Source organism: Stenella coeruleoalba (assembly GCF_951394435.1).
Source record: "Stenella coeruleoalba genome assembly, chromosome: 9".
Lineage (NCBI taxonomy): Eukaryota > Metazoa > Chordata > Mammalia > Artiodactyla > Delphinidae > Stenella > Stenella coeruleoalba.
Genome location: NC_137155.1, coordinates 60,525,266 through 60,551,731, shown reverse-complemented (window position 1 = coordinate 60,551,731; position 26,466 = coordinate 60,525,266). Strand labels below are relative to the sequence as shown.

Sequence of the window (26,466 nt, the reverse complement as noted above, 5' to 3'; positions counted from 1 at the left end):
TTCAGATTTTCTCCATTAGGCCAACCTTCACCCATCTTAATTTGTTCTATGAATTTGAGATTAAATGTAAATTAGTGCTTTTGCCTAACTTCCCAAATCATTTTTTGGAATGACTGGGGAGACTTACATGGTATCAGCAGACCTCTTAATTGAATGTCAAGGAAGGCAATTCCTATTGGCAAGGGGACCTCCAGCTTCACTGAGAAGCGTTCAATTAGATGGAAAACAGATGCTTATTTTTGTCTTATAAACCTCAGTGCAGGTTAGTGGTAATTACTTCGAAGAGCAGGATAACAATTTATGTAATCAGCAGGACCCTATAATTACTAATGCATAATTTCTAAACAGCGTTTAGCAAAATGAGGCCCATACATACACTTTGTAATGAAAAAAATATGTTTGACACCACACTAAATTAAATTTTAAATTTGCATATTTTCTTCTAGGAAGCACGCGAGCTTCATCTGCTTTATTTTGCTTCACTAACCCCTGTCTACTTCTAGCTCTTTTATAGCATCATGGAAATGCTGAATCACAATGATGGCTGAATGGCAGCCTAAGAACCAGTAGTGGAGAAAGACTTCCTTCTCTGTTTTCTAGGGTAATATAACACCAGTCTAAGAGATGATTTGGAATGTTACATCTAAGCAACTTGTTTCCACTGTGAGATTAATATGATGGTCATAGAATCACTTAATGTAGACTATAAATGCCAGCAGAGAACTTAAAAATTATCTGTACTTACCTCTTTATTACAGACGGAAAAACTGAGGTCCAGTAAAATATGACTTGTGAAACAGCAAGCAGTTGGCAGTAGGAGTAAGAAAGTATTCACTCAGTTAGTCCCAGGTCTGTGTAAAATCCATTTCATTAGCCTATTTTGGGCCATATAGAGTTTTTTTTTTTTTTTTTTTGCAACTACTTACTCTTAAGCAGAAAAGAAATTTTACTCGTAAAATATTCTAATGGAATGGGAATGGATTTCTTTTAAAAATAATGAGTCTAAACCTCTACCTATATTTAATTTTTATTTATTTATTTTTTTGCGGTACGCGGGCCTCTCACTGTTGTGGCCTCTCCCGTTGCGGAGCACAGGCTCCGGATGCGCAGGCTCAGCGGCCGTGGCTCACGGGCCCAGCCGCTCTGCGGCATGTGGGATCTTCCCGGACCGGGGCACGAACCCGTGTCCCCTGCATCGGCAGGCGGACTCTCAACCACTGCGCCACCAGGGAAGTCCCATATAGAGTTTTTGTTAGACAATAACACATACTACATTAGCCCCAGGGATACTGGACATTTCTGTAGTAAGTATTTTGAAATTTACATGTACATATGCATTGCTAGCAGGTGTTTAATAATAGTAGGTCGAAGTAGTAGTAATAGTAGGTATAGCATCTCTTGAAGATAATTTAAGTTCTACATATTAAGAAAATTGAGCACTAGTTATTGACATTTTCTTTGTGAAAGACCATTGATGAATTGTACACCTTGATGAATTCTTACCTACAGTTCCTGAGGTCATGTCGAGAGGATTACCAGCCTCTTCTTCAAAGCTCTGGACCTGAGACACCAAAGTGCATCAGTCTCATTAGAAACCTTTCATAATAAATTCACTTCATTTATTTAATCAACATATAATGAATACCTACTGGCTACTGCCGAGAGGATTAAACATGATTTCTGAACTCAGAGAGCTAACAGTCTGTGGCAGGCAGGTGGTATGTACAAGGCACTCATAACAAAGATTCAAAGAACTAAGGGAGTTAAGAAGAGGGAAAGGGAAAGATCACTTCTGGGTGGAAGGAATAGAGGCCCTGCCTGGAAAATGTGGCATTTGAACTAAACTTAAATAATATTATTACTATTAACCTAGAAATATTTCTTTTGTTCCTAAAGAGCTTTAACTATATTTGGAGCAAGCAAGTTATTTCCCATATTTAATTTTAGCTCTCTAAGGGATTTATTTACAACTTGGTAAATTTGTGGAGAGCAATTCAGGAAATTTCATAACTCAGTTGCTATATAAAGCTTAGAAAAAAAATTTGAAAAAAATATATGAAAAAATTTGAAAAAAATATTTGAAAAAATATATGAAAAAAAATTTCATAACTCAGTTGCTATATAAAGCTTAGAAAGCTCAAAGAAAATTTGATTTTCAAATTGATTTTCAAATTGAGAGAGTAGAATTTATTTAAAAAATTCTTTTAAGGAATTAATATTACCCTATTCACGAGAATAAAATTGTTAAAACAAAATAATAATTATTTCTTTAAAAATAATAACAGCTTTCTATAGAAACTTGATAAATATAAAAAGTTAAAGAAGGTAGGAAAATGGTTACTGTTATTATTTTGGAGCATGTCTTTGCAGGTTTTCTTTTAATACATTAATTCTGGATATAGTAACGTAGTCAAATTTTCATCTCAAAATTTGGAGGGACCTCTTTTCCCCATATAAAATTTCTTTGAAAACACCATCTTCAATGAGTGCACAATAGGCCATATTTTGAAGGTACATTAATTTACTTAATGATTCTCCTAATGTTGGAAAGTTTTCTAAATTTTGCAAATAGAAATGATGCTGAGATGAGTATCTTTGTACATAAATCTATTTCTACATGTCATATTATTTATTTGGGATTCATGTCTGAATATTGAAGGCTGAATCAAAGGATGAAAACATTTTAAGCATTGTGGTACATACGGCCAAAAATTACCTTTAACCCAGGAATAAACAGAGGACTATGAGGATATAGCTCAGCAATGTAAGAAGAAATATTTATTCCCTCTTTTTAATCCTTCATCTCTTTTTTCACAGAAGGTACTTTATACTTGTAATTGATTAGACATACTTCTACTTAATTAGACATACTTCTACTTAATACTTAACATTATTTTTACTGGTTTTGTAACTCAAACCAGTGTGCACCATATAAATTTTTCAGTATAATAAGTAAATTTTTTCTCTGTGAATGTTATCCTGGAGAAAAATCCACTTAGTGCAATGTAAAGTACCTATTCATCTATTAAAAAAAAGAAAAACAAAAAATTCCCAATAATGTAAAATGGAAACCAGGTGTATTCCTGGGTTATTCCACCTGGGCCCAAGTTATTAAAAAAAATAATAATTATAACGTTTGAAATATTTCTCACCTAAACAAGATGCTGACTGGCATTGTTTAATACTATGGGTAACATTCTTACATAGGAGTTCCAGAGAGCAGGGTCCTTGTATGTAAGCCAGAGGGAAGGTTAAAGATGTTATATTGTAGATACAAAGAAGCATCCTAAGAGAGTCTACAGTTACAGAAGTTTCATAAGTATTAAATTCTCATAATATATTTGGGAATTAAAAAAAGAAAGGAACAGACTCAGTTTAACTCAGTAAAATTAAACACAAAAATGTTGATTTTTGCATTAAAAATCTACGTACAACTTGGTTGGAATCATAATTTTGAGAAGTGAGCCAAATATTACCATATTCAGCCTTTAGTAGGACTTTAGGGAAAACATCATAGAGTGATCTGGAGGCAGAATTTGGCCAATCAGAGTTGAAATTCTGATAGGTAGATATTTAAGTACATTGGTTTATGTTTTAACTGCCATGAAAATCTGCCAATTTCACACATAGTTTTCATTTCTTATATTTTTAAATTTGCCATTAAAAAATGACTATTAAATCTGGCATTAGCTCCTGTTTAAGCTACAACCTACCCAAGTTTCATTTACTCATACATTGGTATTGAGTGAAAGAAATATTTTTCTCCCAGTCTGTGTGATGAAGATTTAATATTTTAAATATACATTTTTAAGAAAACAAAGTTCGGGACTTCCCTGGTGGTGCAGTGGTTAAGAATTTAACGAGATCTCGTCTGGGAAGATCCCACATGCCGCGGAGCAACTAAGCCCGTGAGCCACAACTACTGAGGCCCCCGCGCCTAGAGCCCGTGCTCTGCAACAAGAGAAGCCACCACAATGAGAAGCCCGCGCCCACAGTGAAGAGCAGCCCCCGCTCGCTACAATTAGAGAAAGCCCGCACGCAGCAACAAAGACCCAATGCAGCCAAAAATAAACACATAAGTAAATAAATTTATTAAAAAAAAGAAAACAAAATTCAAATAGTGAGTTTTTAAATATCATTTTGAAGGCTCTCTCTGCCTTATATATACATATAGCCTCTTACACAAATCTGGGCAAATATTAAAGAAACACCACAAAGAAAGTTGGCTTCAAAGTTCAACAGAATATTTTGTTTTTATACGGAAGCCACTCACAGATTAAATTATCAAATACTTCTAATATTAATTTACTCGTTTATGAATATTTACCAAGTTCCCACTATGTGCCACAAAACGTGAGGTTTTTATTTTTATTTTTATTTTTGGTGTCTGAGTGTGTTCTCCCTTACCACACCTATATATACTAATACGTATTGCTTTTCCTTGAATAATTGTCATATAAGAATATTTGAAAGTTTGCCATGCAAGGACTAACATTCTTTTCTTAGCTCTTTATGTTGAATATGATGATATTTATCTCTCCCTGTACTCTTACATATAGATGACACGCAAGGAACTTTGCTCTCCTCTAAGTCAGTATAGTTTGATGCAGAAGAAGCTTAGTAAGGGGACCGTGGAGTCTAATGAGGCTTGTCAACAGGCTGGAGTTGGGGGAATTTCCTGTTTGGATCCTAGGAAATAGACAGCAGACTGAATAATGACTTGCAGATTGTCTTTATAGTCTTTATAGTAATTTAACTATTAGTTTGGTAATTAAATAAGTTTTACAAGATTGAATAAAAGAAAATACTCTTTTTTAGTGCCACCTGCGATTGTATTCAAATCACGGCACTTGACCAAAGCTCTGTTTTTTCTCCATTTATAATTTTTATTCATTTTTATGCTACTGTTTTAAAGTCAGATTAATATTTTAAGGTTCTTAAAGTAATTTTTGACATAATACATATGCATACAAAAACATATACACATAGCTATTAGGATCATTAACAGCTATATATTTTGAGGCAATTTTTCTCTCTTTGTGGGATGGGGAGACCTACCAATAGGCATTCTTAGACTTCTTTTCAAGTTATTGTTAAGCTTTAACATCCTACGATTTCCTTGATTGTCTCAGCCCCCCGGCTGATTAAGAGCCCCTTTTCTTACTCCCCAGATATCCAAACTTGTCTCTTTAGTGACATGAAAGTTTATCAGCATAGCTGTCACTCTCCCTACCATGTTATTGGTTTTTGTGCTTATCCCTGCCACTACACTGTGGTTACCTTGAGGGTCTGTGTCCCAGAGCCTCACATGCAGTGGGCTCACGTGTAGAGTGTCTCACATGTAGGGGGCTCACATGTAGAGTGTCTCACCTGTAGAGGGCTCGAAAGAGAGTGGCCTGACCTTGGGACTGGCATATAAATATCCTACCCAACTTCTAAACAATTTACATGAAAAGGGGGAAAAAGCCTTGCTCTTCTATACTTTCTCTGTAATTAAAGAATAAAGAGATGAGTGGAAATGTGTATATATTTTTAAAGACTTTGAAGTACAGTTGGGTATGCCATCTAAATGACAATGAAAATTAGCACGTGTGAATGAAGGTGGGATGAAGAGGCAAAGAGTATGTGTGAAATGGAGGTCAAGCTATGTGAGTATCACTAAATCCCAAAGCAAGCAGGCAAATAAAATGCTATCAAACCCAAGTCCCTACTTTTTTTGTCCAAGGCCCTGCATTAGGTGTTGCAAGGGAAATATTCCCAAGACATATTCCCTTGAGGATAAAATCTAATCCTCAAGGAGCTGACAGTCCAGCGGGGGAGGTGTAATCAACACACACACACACAATCTTTACTGTAACAAGCTCTCCATGCCAAGGCTACGAGAATACAGAGGAAGAGTGGTGCGCTAGCTTCACTTAGTGGGAAGTAGTTGAACTGACCCTCAAAGAAGGTGAAACATGAAAAGTTAGAGAGTAGATGAAAGTATACTGAGATGCATAATAAAACACTGAGGAAAAGCAAAGTGAAAAATAACCTGTGGATTCAGTTTTGAGCAAAAAAAGGAAAAGAAATGGGAGAAAGCAAAGGCTGGCTTCATACTAGTTTAGTTCTGACTGAAGTAACTAGAATGACCTTAAATGTCCTAGATTAAACAGAAGTTTGGAATAAGATGTAATGCTGAAGGGCTGAAAGATGAAGGGGTTAAATGAGGGGTGGAAGGCAAAAGATGCCTTGGTGGGAGATACTTCCCTTAGAAGTTGAGTACACTGACCTCTTCCATTTCGAAGGAGTCTCGTGCTTTGCCTGCAAGACAAGACAAGCTCTTGAGTTTGTTAGTCTGAAGTGAGTTCTCCTTTTGAGTTCTGTCCTTGACTAACCCCTCAGACACATAGGAAGGAGGAGCCTGCTTGGCCAGCATGGATGAGTGAGGACACTGCTTGCTCAGAAGAGCTTGGGGAGGATCACAAGCTGTCAAGTCATCACAGGCCTGAAGAGACCAGTGCTCTGCTGAAAGAGACAAATGACTTTGGTCGTGTTTGTTTGTCATGGCAACTCTGCTCCACACCCTGCTTCTGCAGAGACGATGGAAAATTTGTTTCTCATCTTCAATGACTGTGGTGCTCCCAGGCTATAATCCCGTCTAGTGTTCTGCTTTGAACCTATCCTAAAAAAGTTCACCCATTCTTCTTCGATGCTCTTTGGCTTCACTCACTGAGGTTCTTTGCACACTTTTCCCTTCATCTTCCTCTTTAGCTTTGTTCTGCAGGATGTTGACATCATTCAGCAAAGATGAGAAAGCACTGGCCACATGATCCAATATTTCCAGCTGTTAGAAACAGCCTGAACAATACAAGCAACACACAATTTTTAGTTTCAACGAAACTGCATTCATGTGGTAAAAACTGAAGAGATTTGTTAACTCATGTGATTTTCAAGATGGGAAGGACTTTAAGTTTCTGAAACTCAAGTTTTCCTTAGTGTGTGCCATTGATTATCAAGGAGGAGATTCCCCTACATAACAAGGTATCACTGTATTATAGGGAAGGAGAATGTCTTTTATATTTAGTTGAATATGCATGACTATATAGATTCATATAGTCTTTATGTGTTAATCTATAAAAACTATAGGCAAGGCTGAATCTTGAGATTAATGTCATGTGTTAAAGTAAATGTCAAAGAGTGAACCCAGCTCTTTCATACGAAGTGAGCTTGGAGATTCTTCCATTCTTCCATAGCTTGAGGCAGTCATCGTCCTCATCATCACCTCCATCATATCCATCTATACCCTTCACCTGAGAGTGTGGAAAGATCATGACATATGGAATCAGAAGGCCTGGATCCAAATCCCAGGTCAACCAGTCACTGAAAGTGTGACCACAAAGTAAATGAATTGATAGATTCATGGTGCTTAATCTTGTGCCTGGCACATAGTAAATGGCCCGTTTCTTCATCTGGAGAATGAGATAATAATACCAGTCTTACATACCTCTCACATCTGTTGTGAAAAACACAATGCTACATACATATCAGTTAAAATAAATGTGCGCAACTCAGGAAGGGAATGTATTGTCTTCAGTCTTCCAAGAGGTGATAGTCATTAATGTGAAAACCCATTTACCTTTCCAAACCAACCAGCTCCTCAACTTGTAAGTCTTTCTGAACCACCTGGCCTCACTCATTCGGGCAATATGCAAGAATTGGCTTAATTAGTATGTGGGAGAGATCTAATGTAGCAAGGGCTACTTTGGGGATGCATTGCCACTTTGAAAAAATTGTAAAAAATATTTTTGGTATCTCCAGACAGTAAAACCACAGTAATGGAAACAGAACATTTTGTTTTTATTACACAGCCTTCTCTCAACCCCAGTGATAGCATGAAGGGTTGCATAGCTCATCAACGGCCAAAGGCCCATTGGTGTGGAAGGATACTGCCCTCTGTTCTGTTGTTTGCACCATCATAGCAATGCTACAGACTCCTCCATGAGCAAATCATTATGCCTACCTGTTTTCTTCACCTGAAAGTGGAAGATATTAACCATTCTTAATTCTACTCCAAAAAAATGTGATGGGTGTCTTATGGAGGACTGTGATATTCTGTCAAGACCTAGAGGAACTCTTGGGTTCCAGATGTTTTCAGAAATACTCTGATTACGCTTCCCTCTTAAATTTAGTTGTAAGCTCAAGAGCATGATTGAATTGTAATTCCACTTTTACGATTGTCTTGGTATCCTTTCTATAGCAGATTTTTATACTTAGACTAACATAAAACCTATCGATTTAATTGGTTCAGGCAATTCAGAGAACATAATAGTGTGAAGTGTTGGATGGGGGTTTTGTCTGTTTGTTTTGCTTTGAGGTACACTGAACAATGAACCAACTGATTCTCATCCCTTCAAGTTGGAACGTTTTGTACTGACTTTGAAGGAGACATACTTTTCCATTCTGTCTACGGGACAACCAACTAATTTTACTATTGCTTCTTTTACATTTGACTTTCTCAGTTTTCTCGAGTTGAAGGTGTACTGTAAGTGTTGAGTCAGAATAGTTACCGTGCTCTATTAGCACAGGTCTAAGTGGTGGAAATTAGAGGGGGCCAGCAGTCACTGGATCAGGGGCCAACTCCTGGTTTCCCTATAATCCATGTGTCAATTTCATCTGTGAAATGTTTACTTCACAGATCTGCTCAATCACTCCTCAAATATTGGTAAGTGTTATTATTCTCCCCAAATAAATAACTGATCAAAGATTTTGCATCTCTGTGGGGCTTGGAGGAGGAGACAACAAAGAACGGTATTAATTTCTTCTAAAGGTAAAGAAACGTTACATTGCAACACCTTCAGTTTTGCATACTCTTTTTAAAAAATGTCGTTGCTGAGATTTCTGAGACCCATTTCACCCATATGAAAGCAGGGGAAACAGAAACTGAAATGAAAAATCTAAGTAAAACCTCTGTTCCTGATATTTGTTTGAGAGAAACACTTCATCTCACTTGACTTTCCTTTCAGGGAATTTATTTATTTAGAAGAATTTATTTAACAGAGTTTTGGCATGTTCCGCAGTCCAAAATTCTGCAAACTCTATTCCACGGAGGAGATGTTCTTTAATGCCCCTCTAAAAGAGGTTCTGTACTGAAATGATTTTGAAAACGCTGCACTGCATCCCCTCTAGAAGACTGAGAGTGCACCTCAGCATATTAAACAAATCCTGCAGTAAATAAACCTGTTTAACTGTAAGCCATCTTTCTCTCAAATTATTTGAGCACAGTACACATGCTCCAAGAATATCCTCAGTAGTGTCCTAGAGAAAAGTATTCCATTGACCGTCAGCTGGAGAAAAATTGCAGCATGCATGATAACTATAAGATTTAAGCACAGTTAATCCACAAATCTGAAGATATGACAGATTTATAACTACCAATTACAGCTTGGGGTGGAAATAAGCAGTGTTCTAAGCCTCACAGATGAGAAAGTTAAGGTGTCACTTAGTGACTCATGAGCCAGATCCTGGTTGCTCTGACCTCTGGGTCTGTGGCTATGGTATGTATTAGTGCTGTTCACCAGTATTGTCTTCCTTCTGGGCATGCGGTACGATTGCACATTGTCACCCCTTTGGAGTTAACTGTGGCCACATGATTTATTTTGGACAATGAAGTGAGCACACTTGATATGTGTAAGTTCTGAGCAGGAGGCTTTAAGACCCAAGTATCGTTCTCTATTTCCACCTTTTCCCTGTCATTACAACCAGTGATGTTCCAGATAGTTGAGCCAAGTCCATGGATAAGGAAAACATCATGGAACAGATCTTTCTTCCTCCCAAAATATACACCAATCTGCAGTGGGCATGGAGAGTGATCATGACATAAACTTGTTTCTGTTTGAAGCCACTGAGATATTGGGGTTGATTGCTACTGTACAGATCTCCTGGCCCATCCCTCCTAATACTGTGGCTCATCTGACTGTTCATTGCCATTGCTGAGGTTCTGATGCCACGTGGTCCTCACTTACTGTACGAGTCAGGGTTCTCAATGTCCATTCGCTGCTTTTGAGCTTCGAGGAAAACACGGATGTTGATTCCTCTGGCTGCTGAGTCACAACCCAGGAATCTGGCTGGGATTCGTGTGTAGATGTCTGGCTCGTCAGCACCAAACCCCAGATCCAAGAGAATCTCCACTGGATCTTTTTCCCAAAATTCCAGCCATTCAGGAATGCTGCAGTAAAAATATGAATATCTTTATCCAGTAACAGTTCACTTAACCAAAAGCCATTTTTTTTCCTAGTCACCTCACCCACCCAATCTTCCAGAAATTGAGTAAAGGAGGAATCTGAATAGACAAACAGATGGTGCATTTCCTAGAACTCATATATACTTCCTAAAAGGACAGTCCTTCACCCCCGCTCAGGGACTGCTTGTCTGTACTTTAAAATGAGTTTACTTAACAGGTTTTCCATTTCACAACAGGCAGGTGTTAAATTAGATATGGCAGGGATATTGTGGGACAAAAACCAGAGGCAGTGAAGTGATAACCACAAAAAATGGTAGTTGATGGCAATATGAAACAGAAGAAAAAAAAATCAACCCTGAAAACAGTAGACTAAAAAAAAGAATATTTAAAAAGAGTATCAGTCTGGGGCGTCCCCAGTCACGCAGATTTGTTGAGGATATCACTAAATGGAGACTACAGGACTAATGTTCACAAATAATGACTTTAAGTCCCTAGGTGAGGTTAAAATATGTTCTGTATTTTTTTGGACTTGGCTGAGAAGCAAGAAGTACTTTTTTCAACTTGTTTTATTCAGTGCTGGCACTTAAAATGATACCCTGCAGTTATGTGGAAATTATATTTATATATACCAGCTCACTTCCCCCTCACTGACTACCCATTTACACAAATATTTATTGAACGTCTGTCATGTTCTAGGCTCTCTGGTAGGCATCTAAGGCACAAAAAAGAACAAAAATAATATAGTCCTGCTTTCTAATGGCTCACATTCTCACGGCCAAGAATACAATTATTGATTGACTTGTCATTAAAAATACTTTCAATAGTATTTACTTTTTTAAATCTATATTTAATCAGGTAAGAAAGACATAAAATACACTCACTTTGTTAAAAATTGCAATGTCCTACATAAGGGTCTCTCTCCCCTTGGCCATTACCCCTGCAAATCCTGACTGCCTTCCTACTGAATTTATGTGTATCCTTCCAGACATTTTCTTTTTATGTAGTTACATATATGCTTTATAGTTTTCACTTGTTGGCTTTATAAGCAGTAACACATTCTGTGTATCTTTCTGCATCTTGATTTTTTTCCTTTTAAAATATGACTTAAAGATCATTGCAAGTTAGTATAGTTATCTCTACCTATTCCTTTCATCACTGTATAGAATTCCATAAAGTGGGTGGGCCAATAGTTTAACTGGCCATTTCCCCATTGACAGATATTTAGTCCACCTTCACTGAATCTTTTACATCGTTCTTGCAAGTTGGGGTTCTGAAATCCTTTATTCATTCTCTCATCCATCCATTCAACAAGTATTTCTCAAGTGCCTATTTGTAATTTCATGAAATCCATCGTTGAAGAGAATGATTTTTCTGGATGCAAAGTGCCTGGAAATCACGTACCTTTGTGGTATACTTGCAGCAGAATGGCCAGAGTTGAAACTGGTCCCTCTGGAGAGAGTGGGAGTTTCTAAACACTGATGCAGAGATCTGCAGTCGGGGGAGGGGGGGAAATACCAACGATGAGAGGTGTTGATTTAGATAGTGCCCTGGGAGGTCACTGTGACTCTTTCCCTTCCAGCGCAAACATTTGCATTTCCTCTTTATTTCTAATAATCTCGTAACGGCCGCACCTTTGAAGAAGAGAGAGTGTGCAGCAGAGGAACTGCTCCTCTCTTCAAGAGCGTTGTGTTACAGAAGGTGTAGGAATTTAAGTGTTAGGTGCCCACAAGTACTCATTATAAAGGTGACAGAATGTCTCACTTTGGACAGATGGCGAATCATTGGGGAACCTTTCAGGAATACAGCTTTGCTAGGCACCAACTTTCAGGAAAAAGTTAAAATTATGTGATGAAAGAGGTAGAGCAAGCAACCACTGAAGCAACTCTGCATGAATTCTCGTAGTGGTGGAGGGTTTCATACTGCATGCTTACCACTCTCTAAGTGCTGTCTCCTGTGGTCATCCACACGCAACACTAACAAACTCCTTTCTTATGGCAAAGGCAAAAAAACCATGAGCATCTCTCCCTGCAAACAGGCCTGCAATGCAAGTCATCTGAAAGGGTTTCCAAACAGAATGGAACCCTGTTATAATATAGTTCACTTTTATATGGCTCAGATATGCCATAACATATCTAGCCTCATCAAATATAACAGCAAGTGGGCACAAAATTGGAATTTATCAAAGAATACAATGTTGATATCAATTCTCCCAAGGAGACCAAGTTATTTTACATGGGCTCCTGAATTTGCCTTAGCCTGGTCCACATTTGGTAAGAAGAGCTGGGCCCCGCCTCTTCTTTGTTTAATTGCTTCTCTGTATTAAGGCTGAGAAAATGCACGTTTCTCAATAATAAAGATTCTGTTTTAGCAGATGACTGAGCTGGCTGAGAGCCTTGGAAGGCAGGAAGAAGATACCTTTCACTTACTGCCTCCCCTCCGTTTGCATTAGGTTTGCCATAATTTTTGTTTCACTCTGTGTTTGAGATTCACACTTTATTTTATAATGTTCAGCAGAGCTACCCAGAAACTGCCCTGACCTTGGATCCAGGAGAGTCCACGTACAGTCACAATTCCAATCAAGCTGTAGGAGCATGGGTGAGTCACTGACCTTAACTTGTCATTTTCCTCTTCAACAAAACGAGTTGCCTGAGAGATTTCTGTGGTCCCCACGCCTCTATGATTCTGTGAGTAGCAAAAACATCTAATCTTCTAAGAGGGAAAAACTATGCCGAAGTAGCATTTTAGGTCTGAATCGGTAGGAGGTAGAGGGATACAGTGTTGAACGTTTGGTTTTCGACAAGTTCGAATTATCCGGAGAAGGCAAGAGTGACTAGAGCGTGGGAAGCAGAGTTCCCAAGCCCCAGAAGCACACTGTCTGTTCCGGTGGTTCTTATACTAGAGTGGGCCTCAGAATATTTGAAGGGCTTGCAAAAACATAGATTTCTGATCCCTACGTCCAGATTTTCTGATGTGATGTGAGTGGGGTGAGGCTTGGAAACTTGCAGTTCTACTAAGTTGCCAGGTGATGTTCCTGCTGCTGTTGAGACCCGTTTGGGACCTAGTCTCTCTCCTCATATTAGGGACACTCAAAATGCTTTCGACCTAACAGTGGAAACCGTAGGCATTCTTGTCCAGCAAATATGGACATAATAATGTCCATAATAATGGACAATATGGAAACACAGATGTAACTACTTTATGAACAGGTCCTCATGAACAGCTGAATTTTAGTAGAATACCATTTACACAGATGCTTTAATTAAACTCCTAACATTGGAAACTGTAGGCATTCTTGTCCAGCAAACAGCGTGATAATAACGGACAATATGAAAATAATGAATGTAACTACTTTATGCACAGGTCCTCATGAATAGCTGAATTTTAGTAGAATACCATTTACGTGGATGCTTTCATTAAACTCCCCCCAAGCCAGCATTTGCTGAGTTAATCTGCACATTCCTTTATGACAATTAAAGAACCTCTATCTCTCTCGAGGCTGGTACAAATGGTTTAGGCACTGTGGCTAAACCAGTGACAAGATCCCAAGATCCATGGCATTATAAAGAGACCTCCTCACTTCCACTTCATTTATGAAAGACGTGGCTGTAAAATCCTGCAGTGAAATAACAGTGACTCTGTCACCTACCTCCTGTAGTCTTTCACAGTCATTTGAACCATTCCTTGTTCATGAAAAGGAACTGCAACAAAAAAGAGGAGATGAGCTTAATTTCCTTTTTTTCTAAAGGAAGGTTTTCTCACCTTCCAACAAACCAACATGGCATTGATTTCCATATCCAAGACTGTGTCAGCCTGAGATAAAAGGCATCTCTGTAGTGAACAAGACAGAATGTAATTAATGGCTAAATTGTGTGATAAGCACTTGAAGAAATGTGGTACTTGCTCAGTGAAGGGGGAAGTCAGTGGCAAATGACGTAGTCAGCAAAGATTTCATGGAGGAAACAGTACTTGTCTTGGATTTTTAAGAATGGGGAGAATTTGATAAATGGAAAAGAGGTGTCATTATGAAAGAAGAGTGTCTATAGCAAGTGCCAAGCACAGTGATAGGGCTATAGGCTGATTAGATCACAAGGCATTTTGGAATACTCTCTCCTGGTACAAAAGGTTGAGGAGCAAGGATGGGGACAGGCAAAAGAATACATGAAGAACCCAGCATTCACGGAGCAGTTTCCATTAATTTGTATCACCTAATCCTTACAACAGTCTTATAATTTAGGACCTATTCTTATTTTTCAGATAAGGAAACTGAGACTCACAGAAGTTGAGTAATGAGCCCATGACCACACAGTCAGAAGTAGCAGATCCAGGAATTTATCATTACATTTATTATTGATTATAGCAATAATAGTTACTATTTATTTAACATTAAGCTTGTGTGAGGCAATGTGCTAAGCATGTTACATACACAATCTGTTTATCCGTGAAATAGGTATCATTCATGCCCACTTAAGAGAAATAAATTGAGGCTCAGAGTAAATAAATTTCCCATGGCCAGTAGGGTGCCACAGCTTATTTTTGTTGCTGTTGTTTCTTTTCAAGACACTATGCTGTCAACAGATTGTCTTGTTGCTTATTCGAAAGCTGGAAAGAAGAGTTTATTATGTACGTGTTAGGACATGGAAAACGATAAAAAGTTTTTGAGCGAACAAGTAAATGTGAGAAGGACGATGCTGAAAGTCCATTTGCCTGGTTAGTGGTGCTGAGGACAGAATAGAAGAGCTACATATTGGATGTCAGAGAGGCCTATTCAGGGGCCGAAGCGGTACTCAGAACCTGTGTTGTGAGGTAACGCTGCGGTAGACATCTGCAGAAGGAAGTGTTCAGAAGACAGGCAGTTCCTCAGAAGTCCCCCACTCCATCCCCAGGGCTTCCAATTTCCTCTCACTGTGGCTCTCCTGGGCGCAAATGTGTGACATGTATCAAACTGGAAGTATTACCACCCAGCACTTCTATGAGAATGTAAAGTTCTTCACCATAAGAAATATAACACAGGTTGGGAGAGATTTTGGAAAAACAAGCTTAAATGATTGAAACATACATAAAAAAGGAAAATAATAAAGGGCTCTTCAGTCTGGAGCCAGAGTTCCTCTCTGGGTAGGGGGTCTCTGAATAGATCTCAAGGTATCTGGGAACTTGTCTCTGAATAACAAATTTTGAGGGTGAAGATAAGAATGCTCATAGTTTTCAGCTGTTTTTTTTTAAGGTTCAGTGACCCTGCCGAATGGAAAAGGGCAACTGGTCTAGAAAGATAAAGACTAGAGGTATATTACTGAGGTGTGAGCAAATAGTGGATTCTTAATTAAGTCCGAAATACATAACTACAATTTTAAAAGGTAATGAGAAAACAGATACAGTAAGTTCTGCCCTACAAAACAAATGGAATTCTGTCACCACAAGAGCTATACAGGGTGAAAAATATTAATCTATGATAAAGGTTTAAAAATAAAGTATATATCTCCATGCTACCACTCTCATAGCAGACATCATTAATCAATTACACCAGTTTCTCATAGAGCCTAGATAGGCTCTCAAAATTGTCAGGAATTGAATGAGATGAAGCTTTTATGCCATTCTTTGTGTAGAGTAAACTTCATGAGTGGTTTTTTTTTTTTTGAATAAACAAACTTCACCCTTTGTTTAGAATAAACTATGAGTTTAGAATAAACTGCTTCATAGAACATTGTAGGGAGCCACTACCAAGGATGGAATATCAAGGTGAATGGTCATTATTACGATACAAATGTGACATTTACTAAATGTGCTATGTGATATCTGGTGACAGTTATTCATGTAAGTTAAAATATCTGACTCAAACTTATGCACCAATTTAGAAATTAGCTTAGAATCCAAACTCCAGTCTTTTGCCCATTACCTCAGTAGTTTTAAAACTATGCGTTTTAGTGAGGAATTCTTTTGCAAATTTCTAGTAATTTAAATAGATAAAAGGAGTGCTGTTCTGGGCAGAGTGGTCTCCCATTTAGCTCTTCCTTCACTCTGTCAGTCACCTCCACAATCCAGAGTTTGAAAAACTCATCTATTCAACACCAAATCGCTCACCTAGGCAGGCATTGCTAATCCACTGCAGCACTCTTGCTCACTGAACTCAGTCTCAAACCTTCTCAAATCATAAAGCCAATGCCAATTGATTAAAGTTGTCACATGGGAGAAAGCCTATTTGCCACTTTATTAATCATGTTATAGATGCCAGCACAGTATAATATTTTGGCAGTCATGTTGTAATGACTTGATGAATTAAATAATAGGTTGCCCAAAATGGAAGGTTAAAATAAATATTTATCATTTTCAGCAATCTTTTGTCTATTTCTCCCTGCCCCCACCATCTCCATCTATTGCTCTGCATGTATTTCACAAAGGCAGGTTCCATTTGTGCCTAGTTAGCTCATCCAGAGAATTCTGGAATTTCTGAGCAGCTCTTGCATAAAATACTCTGGGGTTCTAGGACATTTGGCGTCATATCCTGCCAGTACCGCCACTCTTGCCACTGCCTCAGTCTTTTCTGGTTGTCTGCTATTGCTCTGGATTTCCTAGAACATGTGAACGGATGTGTACGTCCAGGCCAGGGGTCTGGCATTGTGGCCACAGTGAATTGCTCAAACTGTCAGACAGGAAATGAACCATTTTCAGATACTGATGAAAAGAGTTAGCTCAGCCTTGTTGAGTTTTCAAAAACCCTAGCCCCACAGAACATCCAAGTCATCCATAAAATTCCACATCCCTTCACTCAGGGCTTCTTCATGAGATTCTAGTGCCCACACAGATCTAGTAGCCACATTCCACGGACCACACACGCTGCAGCTCTGCAGTCCAGGTTCAGGAGCAATCTGGTTGCCAAGAAACCAAGGGCAGCCCCAAAGGGGAAGGAAGCCCCTGAAAGAAACATATTTTCTAAGGAACATGCAAAGTGGACCTGGCTAGTTCACCAAAGCGTTGTTTTCTGGTCTGATGACACACATGAAAGCCTTACACAGTTTTAGCATCAGCGGGCCCTGTAAGGCCCAGCCGTCGCTGACAGCTAGGGGCTGGGCAGGATGTTTGACCCCCCTCACCTGAATCTCGCACTTACTGATATACAGATATAGCTTTTACATCTTTTGTTAGACTCTATACTCTTTCTTTTCGATCTTGTTTAAAATGACACAAATGTCTATCTCTATCCAATATATTCAGACACATAGCCTTCTCTGCTGCCAAGCTTAGATTCTGGAGAAAATGAAGCCAGGGAAAATCGATATAATTTTTGAAACTCACAAGACAAGCCTGATTTTTAAAATTGTAATATAATTATCAAAAATCAATTAGCTTCACTGCTTCATTTCCATTTTTCACTCCCTGGACACCCTGAGTCCTGGGAGACCAAGAGGCATTTTTAGCATTACTACGTGTTTACTTCCTGATGACTGTGGAAACAGGAACTGGCCTTCCCAGTGTTGGACGCTGACAGTTGAGTCTTGCACAGGACAATGTGAAACTATTATTCCTTGCCTGTTTGAGTTTTCTTTGGTTTTACTTTAGCTTTTTTTTTCCCCACTTTGTTAATTTGTAAGGTAAACTTCCTGGAACCTGAGGACAACCTGGTCAGGGTCAGGCCCTTGCTTCTTTGCCTGTTTTCAATAATGAACCTGAAGCTGGTAGCCCAGTTCTCAGCAGCATTGGTATTCCCAGGCTTTTGTTAAAACCCAGAAGATCCAGCAGCCCTGGCTCAGGTCTCTTCAGGGCAACATCTGCTGGAGGTGATGCGCCCTGCAATTCTCTGCAGTCTCCCCGCCTGCCTGGTTCATTAGCACTCACCTGCCTGGCTCACAGAAGCATTTAAGTCTGTGACCTCTGATCAGAGCACAAATTTGACACCTAGGGAATGCCATCATGGGACAAACAAGCTGCTCCTGTTACCCCAGATTTCCCCAAGCTTCTTCAGGTACAAGGTGGGACCCTTACAGATGCACCTGTGTTCACCACATAAGCCTGCCTGCTAAGCCTGCTCAAATCCACACTGGCTTCTCTGGGCGCTTGGCTCTGATATTTTCTCCATTTCTTTGTCCTCCCAAGATAGCACTCTTATTAGGTTTTTAGAGCCAGATTTTACTCTCTAAAAGCATTGAGGGAACAAAGAAAGAAAGAAAAAATTCAAGTTCTCCTATCCTCAAGATTCCTAAGGGTTGGTCTGAAGGAAAATTAAAGTGAGAAAAAAAAAATTCCCTGCTCTACTCAATACATCCCATTGCATGGGTTAAAACGCCAGCTCTGATTCCCTTTTAGATACTTGAGTCTCCAGCCACCCTCCCTACTGTTAGGTGGACTTCTGCCATCTGAAGCAGCAGACACTGCACTTAACCCTGCAAAATGTATTACTGGAGAAGATGTAGTGAGATATGCAGAAGGCACTAATTAGCACCTTTATTGGCTTGGAAAGCATTTTTTATTTTGGTTTTCCTAAGCATTTCTGACTGATTCATGGAAGACATTTGGTTCTTTGGAATATCGTCCAATAGACTAATCAAATTGCATTTTCACAGGCCTCTAAAATAATAGCATTCTGCAGCTTTCTGTATATTTAACTCCTGCATGACCAAGACACTTAGTAGAGGCAGTCATCAGGGTTTGTTTGTCTCAGTTGGTAACTTATTAAACTATATTCTTACAAGAAAAAGAGACTCTGACATTCTCCCTGACCCTCATGCTCAGAACTTTAAAGCCAGTTGTGATGCTTTGCTCTTCTTAACCCAGATAGCTGTTTATTTTCCAGATGCTGTGGACTCTTCTTCTCTATTCCTCTGCTGACACCCAGCCCAAGCTCTCATCACCCCAAGCCTGAGGTCATAATAGCTTCTTCCCAAAGGGTGCACCTTCTTCCCATTGCCAGGATAAACACTGGAATCTGTCATCTCTCTTCTTAGAAACCATTCATAACTCATTACAATAGAGATGGCAAATGTGAAACACACCTGCTTCAATTCCCCAACGCTGCACCTGTGGAGTTATTACTTATTATTCATGACCCTCTATCCAGGTGAACAAAGATATGGCTTCACAGTTCTACTCAACACAGACCCCAGCTGTAACTACCCATCCTTTGGCTGGTACTTGAGATGACACTTCTTTGCCATCCCTGTCCTAAGACGTCAAGCGTGATTCCCTTTCTGCATTTTAAGGCATTTATAACCTGACCACACCCTATTTAACAGAAACATGTCTCCCTTTGCTCCTTAGCGTGAAACCTTTTCTCTAGTCTTATCACCCTATATGCTTTCCTGCACACATTCAGTTTGCTTCTCACTCTGTGCCTTTATTCAAGCTCCTATTGCTTCCAGGAAATGACATCGACTTGCTTTGTCTCTTTGTTTTTTCAAAACCATATTTCTCTTTGATTGACTAGCTCAGGTCTCACCTTTTTTTGAAGATTGCCCAATCTGACTAAATCATGTTTATTATGGACCAGTTTTACTAAGATCTTTTTGTTGACTAGCTTTAGGGAAACCAGATGTGTGAGAGAGAATTCTTGCCTCAGTGGCCTTTACAATTTTGTTAATGAGGCCGATCATATACTAATAATTTGAGGCAGCACAGACCAAGTGTCATATGGGTAGAACCCATGATGGATGTCACTGATGTTCAGAAGAGAGACTGAGTCTCTTAGTGCAGATGTCAGGAAGGGCCTTACAGAGAATATGGGACTTGGGTAAAGTCTCAAAAGAAGGGCAAGAGGTAAACGGAACAGGAAAGACTTTAAGACAGGAGGAACTGGATGAAGAAAGAGAAAGAACTAGGTATAATGAGAGGAGATGAGACTAGACAGTCTTGTAGAAAATTGGAACAGGTTATATTCACATTGTAAAGGTCCTGGAAAGTCAGAGTGACATACCTGAGGGCAGGAGTCATATATTCTACATCTTTGCATCCTCCACCTTGCATAGTTCTCTGCTTTGAATGTTTTCATTTGATAAACATTATGCTTTCATATTATAAACATTCTTATAATATAGACAACAAATTTAGAACTGGATCTTGTAAGTTCTTATTATTTAATAGTTTTTTTAAAAATTAATTTATTGATTGATTTTTGGCTGCGTTGGGTCTTTGTTGTTGTGCGTGGGCATTCTCTAATTGTGGCGAGCGGGGACTAGTCTTGGTTGTGGTACTCGGGCTTCTCGTTGCGGTGGCTTCTCTTGTTGTGGAGCACGGGCTCTAGATGCGTGGGCTTCAGTAGTTGTGGCATGTGGGCTAAGTAGTTGTGGCTCACAGGCTCTAGAGCGCAGGCTCAGTAGTTGTGACGCACTGGCTTAGTTGCTCCGTGGCATGTGGGATCTTCCCAGACCAGGACTTGAACCTATGTCCCCTGCATTGGCAGGCACTTTCAGTCTGTATGCGTCCCTAGGTCTGAAGTGGGTCTCTTGTAGACAGCATATATATGGGTCTTGTTTTAGTATCCATTCAGCAAGCCTGTGTCTTTTGTTTGGAGCATTTAATCCATTCACGTTTAAGGTAATTACTGATATGTATGTTCCTATGACCATTTTATTAATTGTTTTGGGTTTATTATTGTAGGTTCTTTTCCTCTCTTGTGTTTCCTGCCTAGAGAAGTTCCTTTAGCATTTGTTGTAGAGCTGGTTTGGTGGTGCTGAATTCTCTTAGCTTTTGCTTGTCCATAAACCTTTTGATTTCTCCATCGAATCTGAATGAGATCCTTGCTGGGTAGAGTAATCTTGGTTGTAGGTTCTTCCCTTTCATCACTTTATCATGCCACTCCCTTCTGGATTGTAGAGTTTCTGCTGAGAAATCAGCTGTTAACCTTATGGGAGTTCCCTTGTATGTTATTTGTCATTTTTCCCTTGCTGCTTTGAATAATTTTTCTTTGTCTTTAATTTTTGCCAATTTGATTACTATGTGTCTCGGCATGTTTCTCCTTGGGTTTATCCTGTATGGGACTCTCTGCGCTTCCTGGACTTGGGTGGCTATTTCCTTTTCCATGTTAGGGAAGTTTTTGACTACAATTTCTTCAAACATTTTCTTGGGTCCTTTCTCTCTCTCTTCTTGTTCTGGGACCCCTATAACATGAATGTTGTTGCGTTTAATGTTGTCCCAGAGGTCTCTTAGGCTGTCTTCCTTTCTTTTCGTTCTTTTTTCTTTATCCTGTTCCGCAGCAGTAAATTCCATCATTCTGTTTTCCAGTTCACTTATCCGTTCTTCTGCCTCAGTTATTCTGCTATGGATTCCTTCTAGAGTATTTTTCATTTCAGTTATTGTATTGTTCATCTCTGTTTGTTTGTTCTTTAATTCTTGTAGATCTTTGTTAAACATTTCTTGCATCGTCTCGATCTTTGCCTCCATTCTTTTTCTGAGGTCCTGGAGAATCTTCCCTATCGTTGTTCTGAATTCTCTTTCTGGAAGATTGCTCATCTCCATTTCATTTAGTTGTTTTTCGGGGGATTTATCTTGTTCTTTCATCTGGTACGTAGCCCTTTGCTTTTTCATCTTGTCTGTCTTTCTGCGAATGTGGTTTTTGTTCCACAGGCTGCAGGATTGTAGTACTTCTTGCTTCTGCTTTCTTCCCTCTCTACAATTATTTTTAATTAATAATATTTAAATCTTCATTATGTACCTCAAGTGTAAATGAAATAAGGTTTTATCAATACAAGAACGCCCTTAAATGGAAGTGTCCCTTTTTGCCATCCAAGCTTGGCTCACAGAAATAAGGAAAAGCTAGGGATAAAATTAATGGTCATGGATTTACACCAGTATGCAGTATACTGGTTTCTGGTAAAAAGAGCATGAACTTTGAAATCAAACAGAATTCAAATCATGTGTCCACCTCTTTGGCTTTATGTGGTTTTAGGTACATCTCTTAACTTTACCGAGTCTCTGTTTCTTCAATATTTAATGAGGTTAATCAATCACCTTGTTTGAGAAATACTTCACGATATTTTTAAAATATGCAACAGGCACTCAATATATGATAATTACGAATTATTACTAATTATAAGTTTGAGACTGAAATGTATAGGGATCAGAAACCTCAGGAAAAACCTGAGTGAACCTCAGGAAAAAAAAACAATAACCATGGAATTTTCCAACTCTTAAGGGCTAGTACCTCACTCATGTCGATTTTCCAAGAGTTTAGTTTCTTATAATTTAAAATTTCTGGAGTTAAGGTAGAATGGGCTTCTTATGACTTTCTAGAAAACTAATTTGATGCATCTTTTTTATTTTACGATCCAGATGTGGCCATTTTTCATTTCTACAGATACTTGACTGACATTTAAAAAATTAGCATTGTCCTACTTCAAAACATTTAAATTCATGAGGACTGAGTTGTGGCCGTAAAAGCTGGTACACAAGAGTCAGAAGACCTGGAGGGAGAAGTAGATGCCAGTGAACTGACCCACATTGTTCATGCTTTGACTTTTCTAGCAGGGACACTGATGCAGAGCTTTCCTCCCAGGATACTTCCAGGAGTGTCCATGCATAACACGGATGGTAAATTATACTATAGTCCTCTAGAGAGGAAACGTGGCTGCAGAGTCAGACAGACCCATGTTCAAATCTCAACTCACTTATCTACTAACTGGGTTACTTTGGGCAAGTTACATAACGTTTCTGAGTCTCATTTTCCTCTTTGCAAAAGTTACTAATGATAATATCCACCACAGAAGATGGTTCTGGTAAATGAGATAATATACACAAAAAGTACCTAGACTGTGTGCCCTCCACATGTACTAATTTCATTCCCCTCTGGGAGCTCTACCTGGCATAATGGTGGTGAACAAGATAGGCCAACCAGATTCCAGTTTAATAAAAATTAGACTTTAAAATAAATTAGACTTTAGGTAGCTGCAGAGCAGCATGAAAGCCAAAAAATCGCCATTAGAAGCCAAGACCTGACCTTGGCGATCTCAAGACATAGGAGGAAATCAGCAATAGGGCCACTGAAGCCTTATTCCACCTCTTCATGTTATTTGAGGTCCACTAGAATGCTTTCCATGGGAGGTACTGGGTCACCTGGAAGATGAGCAGGCACTTGGATATTGTTACACTTTAATGTATAAAGCCTCAGAATGATCACTGAGGGAAACCAGCCGCAGAGTGGTTTCTACTTGTAGTCAGTTGAATAGTATCCCCCTGCAATTTCATTTCAGTATCTGAAATTTCATATCAGAATGTATCCTTTATCTGGAAGTAGGGTCTCTGCAGATATAATTAGTAAAGGTGAGGTCATACTGGATAAGGGTGAGCCATAAATCCTAAAGCCAATGACTGGGGTCCTTAAGAGAATAGAGAAGACTCACAGGGAAAAGACAGCCATGTGAAAACAGAAGCAGAGCATGCAATGATGTAGCTACCAGTCAAGGAATGCCAGGGTTTGAAGGGAACCACAAGAAAGAGGCCAGGAAAGATTCTTCCCTTAGAACTTTCAGAGAGAGAATAACCTTGCTGTCACTTTTTTTTTTTTGTTCTTTTAAGGTTTTATTCTCTCCATTTTCCCCTTTACTTATACTACAGACAGCATTTAAAATCTTGTTGCCATAGTTACTGATATTAAAGCACATACGAGAGAATCAAACCTGAAACTCTAAGAAAATATACTTGAAATAAAAGAAAAATCACTACAGTGAAACGTACTTATATATAATAATTCCCCACCTGACACTGTATTATTTTTCTTCCCTTAGAAGATACAATGATTGAACTATATAGTGCCCCCAAAAGGTTGCAGGATTTAAAGAACTTTAAAATGTTTCCCTAAAAGAGAACCTTGCTGACACTTTGATTTCAGACTTTCAGCTTTCACAACTGTGAGAAAACAAATTTCCGTTTTAAGCCACCAAGTTTGTGGTAATTGGTTATGGCTTACCTAGGAACGAATGCACCACTCTACATCATACTGAGATTGTGGGAGCTTTCACAGGATTTTCCCTCCAGCAGAGAATACTTTTCTTTCTCTCCTTCAGTTCCTTTTTGTTTCACCACAGTTTTCTCTCTGACACATCCCTCATGACCTTCAGGTCTCCAGTTTCTGCTACTACTGTTATAGTTTCCACTTCCTGGTGCGGGCTTCCCTAAACTCAGGGTGCCTTGAGCTCATTGCAGCAAAACCAGCACACAGAGGGGCTGAGAGCATGCCCAGCCGCAGGTCCCTCCACCCACCTCCAACCAGCTGTAACTAAAAATCGTGGCACTTGACCACCCAGATTCTCCACCTGCAAACACAGATGAACACCAGCCTTGCTACTATACAGGTTACTGAGTTTAAAATATGATAGATGAGGAAGGGCCTTGTAAAAGTGAAGGCTCAATTGAACTTGTAAGAAGCTATTCCATTACCATTAAAAACTTCAGTAAAGACAAAGGACCTGGCAAATAGAAACTGCGCATGTCTGATCTCAGAGTCATCTTGTTACCCTTCTTTCCTCCAACTCTTCACCTCATGCTTTTACTTCATTGGCTTGATTCAAAGGAGGAAGGGCCATGATTTGTCTTAATTTCTGGGAAGTGAAGCTTTTAATATAGTTACTGACAACCCCAGAACTGGTGCCAGGCCTCCTACTATAATCTGGGCAAGATGAAGTATCAGAGGGATATGAAATGCTGGCTATATTTCTTAACTTCCTGCCTTTTCATGAGAATAAACTGTCAGGAACAAAGGTACTTAAATTCAATTTATTGGCAAACATCTTCAGAGATTTTTGGCATCATGGAACTTTTATATTTAAAAAAAATAAAGAAGCTTGGCAAAGGAGGAAATTTGAACAATATACCTAAATTTTTAAAGTAAAAATTCCTAAATTTAAACTGGTTTGTAGCCAATGGTCAATCTTAATTTAAGTGGCAGTGAAGGAAGTGAAATAATTAAAACCAGCCAAGTAAGTAGCAATTAGACTAATAATTTTCCCTCTAATCATTAAACTCCTTATTTATGTCATTTTTTACATGCATTATTTAGGGCATTACATCAATTTTAAAACACACTGTTTTCACATTTTAACATCTATGAAATCAGGATGTGTCTAGTAGTCAGTTGCCTACTATAATGCCTAGTTATAATTGACAGGGATGACAAAGATGGTTGTTTTATTTTCCTATTGGAGTGGTACTTAAAATGTGGGTGCATTTTATGATTGAGGAGCCTTACATTCTATGAAATACCGTATTTGACTTAATGAAGATGTAAACTGTGAGACCTGCAGTTAAATTTCTTTTTCTTCTTGTAATGTTCTTATCAAATCTCAGTGTAACAAGTGTGATACATTTTCTGCCTCGGAAATACATATTTGTACTGTTTGCTATAGAATTCAGTCATTTGTTTTTGAGAACAAGTGCATCATTAGAAAGAGAGGATATAATTTTAAGACTGAAGAATAGAAAGAAACTAGATTTAGAAATAAAAGTACAATACAGTGTCAGGAAAAATTAAACAATTTCATTTTCATTTCCATAATTACATCCTTGCAAAATGTCTTCACAGACCCAGTGAGTTTTCTGTTAGAGTCTGAGCTAATGATATGGCAAGAGTCCTTGTTTCTAGCCCCCAACCTGCTGCTGGATAACACCTATCTGTTCTGAGCTTGCCTTAAGTATTAAAGAAAGTGACTGAGCTGAATGGTTTCTGAGATTTTTTTTCCATTTCTAGGAACCTCTGATAATTCTCATTTTTAGATTTATTCACACAAACATTTTAATACATCTCCTACTCAGGTCCACAAGCATAACTGCTCTGGGTTCTCTGGTCTTACCAATGTGGTCGATGGCTGGCTGAAGGTTTTCATTTACAGAGACACTATAAAGAAACAAAAGTATTGTGAGTCAAACAATGTGTATAAATAAATTATGCTAAATTGCTCCTTAATTAAACAGAGTTATGCAGTTAGGCTTTATTATAAGAGGACTTTTGGAAACCAATGAACAGCTGGGGGCTGAAATAATATTATTCTATTTTGTATTTTTTTTTTTTTTTTTTTTTTTTTTTGCGGTACGCAGGTCTCTCACCGCTGCGGCCCCTCCTGCTGCGGAGCACAGGCTCCGGACGCGCAGGCCCAGCGGCCATGGCTCACGTGCCCAGCCGCCCCGTGGCATGTGGGATTCTCTCAGACCGGTGCACGAACCCGTGTCCCCTGCATCGGCAGGTGGACTCCCAACCACTGTGCCACCAGGGAAGCCCCTCTATTTTGTAGTTTTAAACCGATATATAACTTTTGCAATAACAGAGTTATCCT

The 26,466-nt window shown here is 38.9% G+C and overlaps 1 protein-coding gene across 3 annotated transcripts in view; it reads right to left on the bottom strand.

Moving 5' to 3' along the window:
* Nucleotides 1–782: 782 nt before the first annotated feature.
* Nucleotides 783–26,466, bottom strand: part of ITPRID1 (ITPR interacting domain containing 1) — a 119,629-nt gene continuing 93,945 nt past the window's right edge. Inside the window, exons 5-10 of one of the 3 annotated variants that reach the window (XM_079932619.1) lie at nucleotides 25,987–26,030; nucleotides 13,869–13,920; nucleotides 11,624–11,710; nucleotides 10,005–10,207; nucleotides 6,272–6,303; nucleotides 783–1,561 (exon numbers count right to left, since the gene is read on the bottom strand). In XM_079932619.1, coding sequence (XP_079788745.1) covers nucleotides 1,424–1,561; nucleotides 6,272–6,303; nucleotides 10,005–10,207; nucleotides 11,624–11,710; nucleotides 13,869–13,920; nucleotides 25,987–26,030 — 556 coding nt within the window. In that variant the 3' untranslated portion in view covers nucleotides 783–1,423. Of the gene's footprint in view, nucleotides 1,562–3,892; nucleotides 5,371–6,271; nucleotides 6,304–10,004; nucleotides 10,208–11,623; nucleotides 11,711–13,868; nucleotides 13,921–25,986; nucleotides 26,031–26,466 lie in introns of those variants that run through there. The other 2 variants (XM_079932621.1, XM_079932620.1) reach the window with 2 other exon arrangements.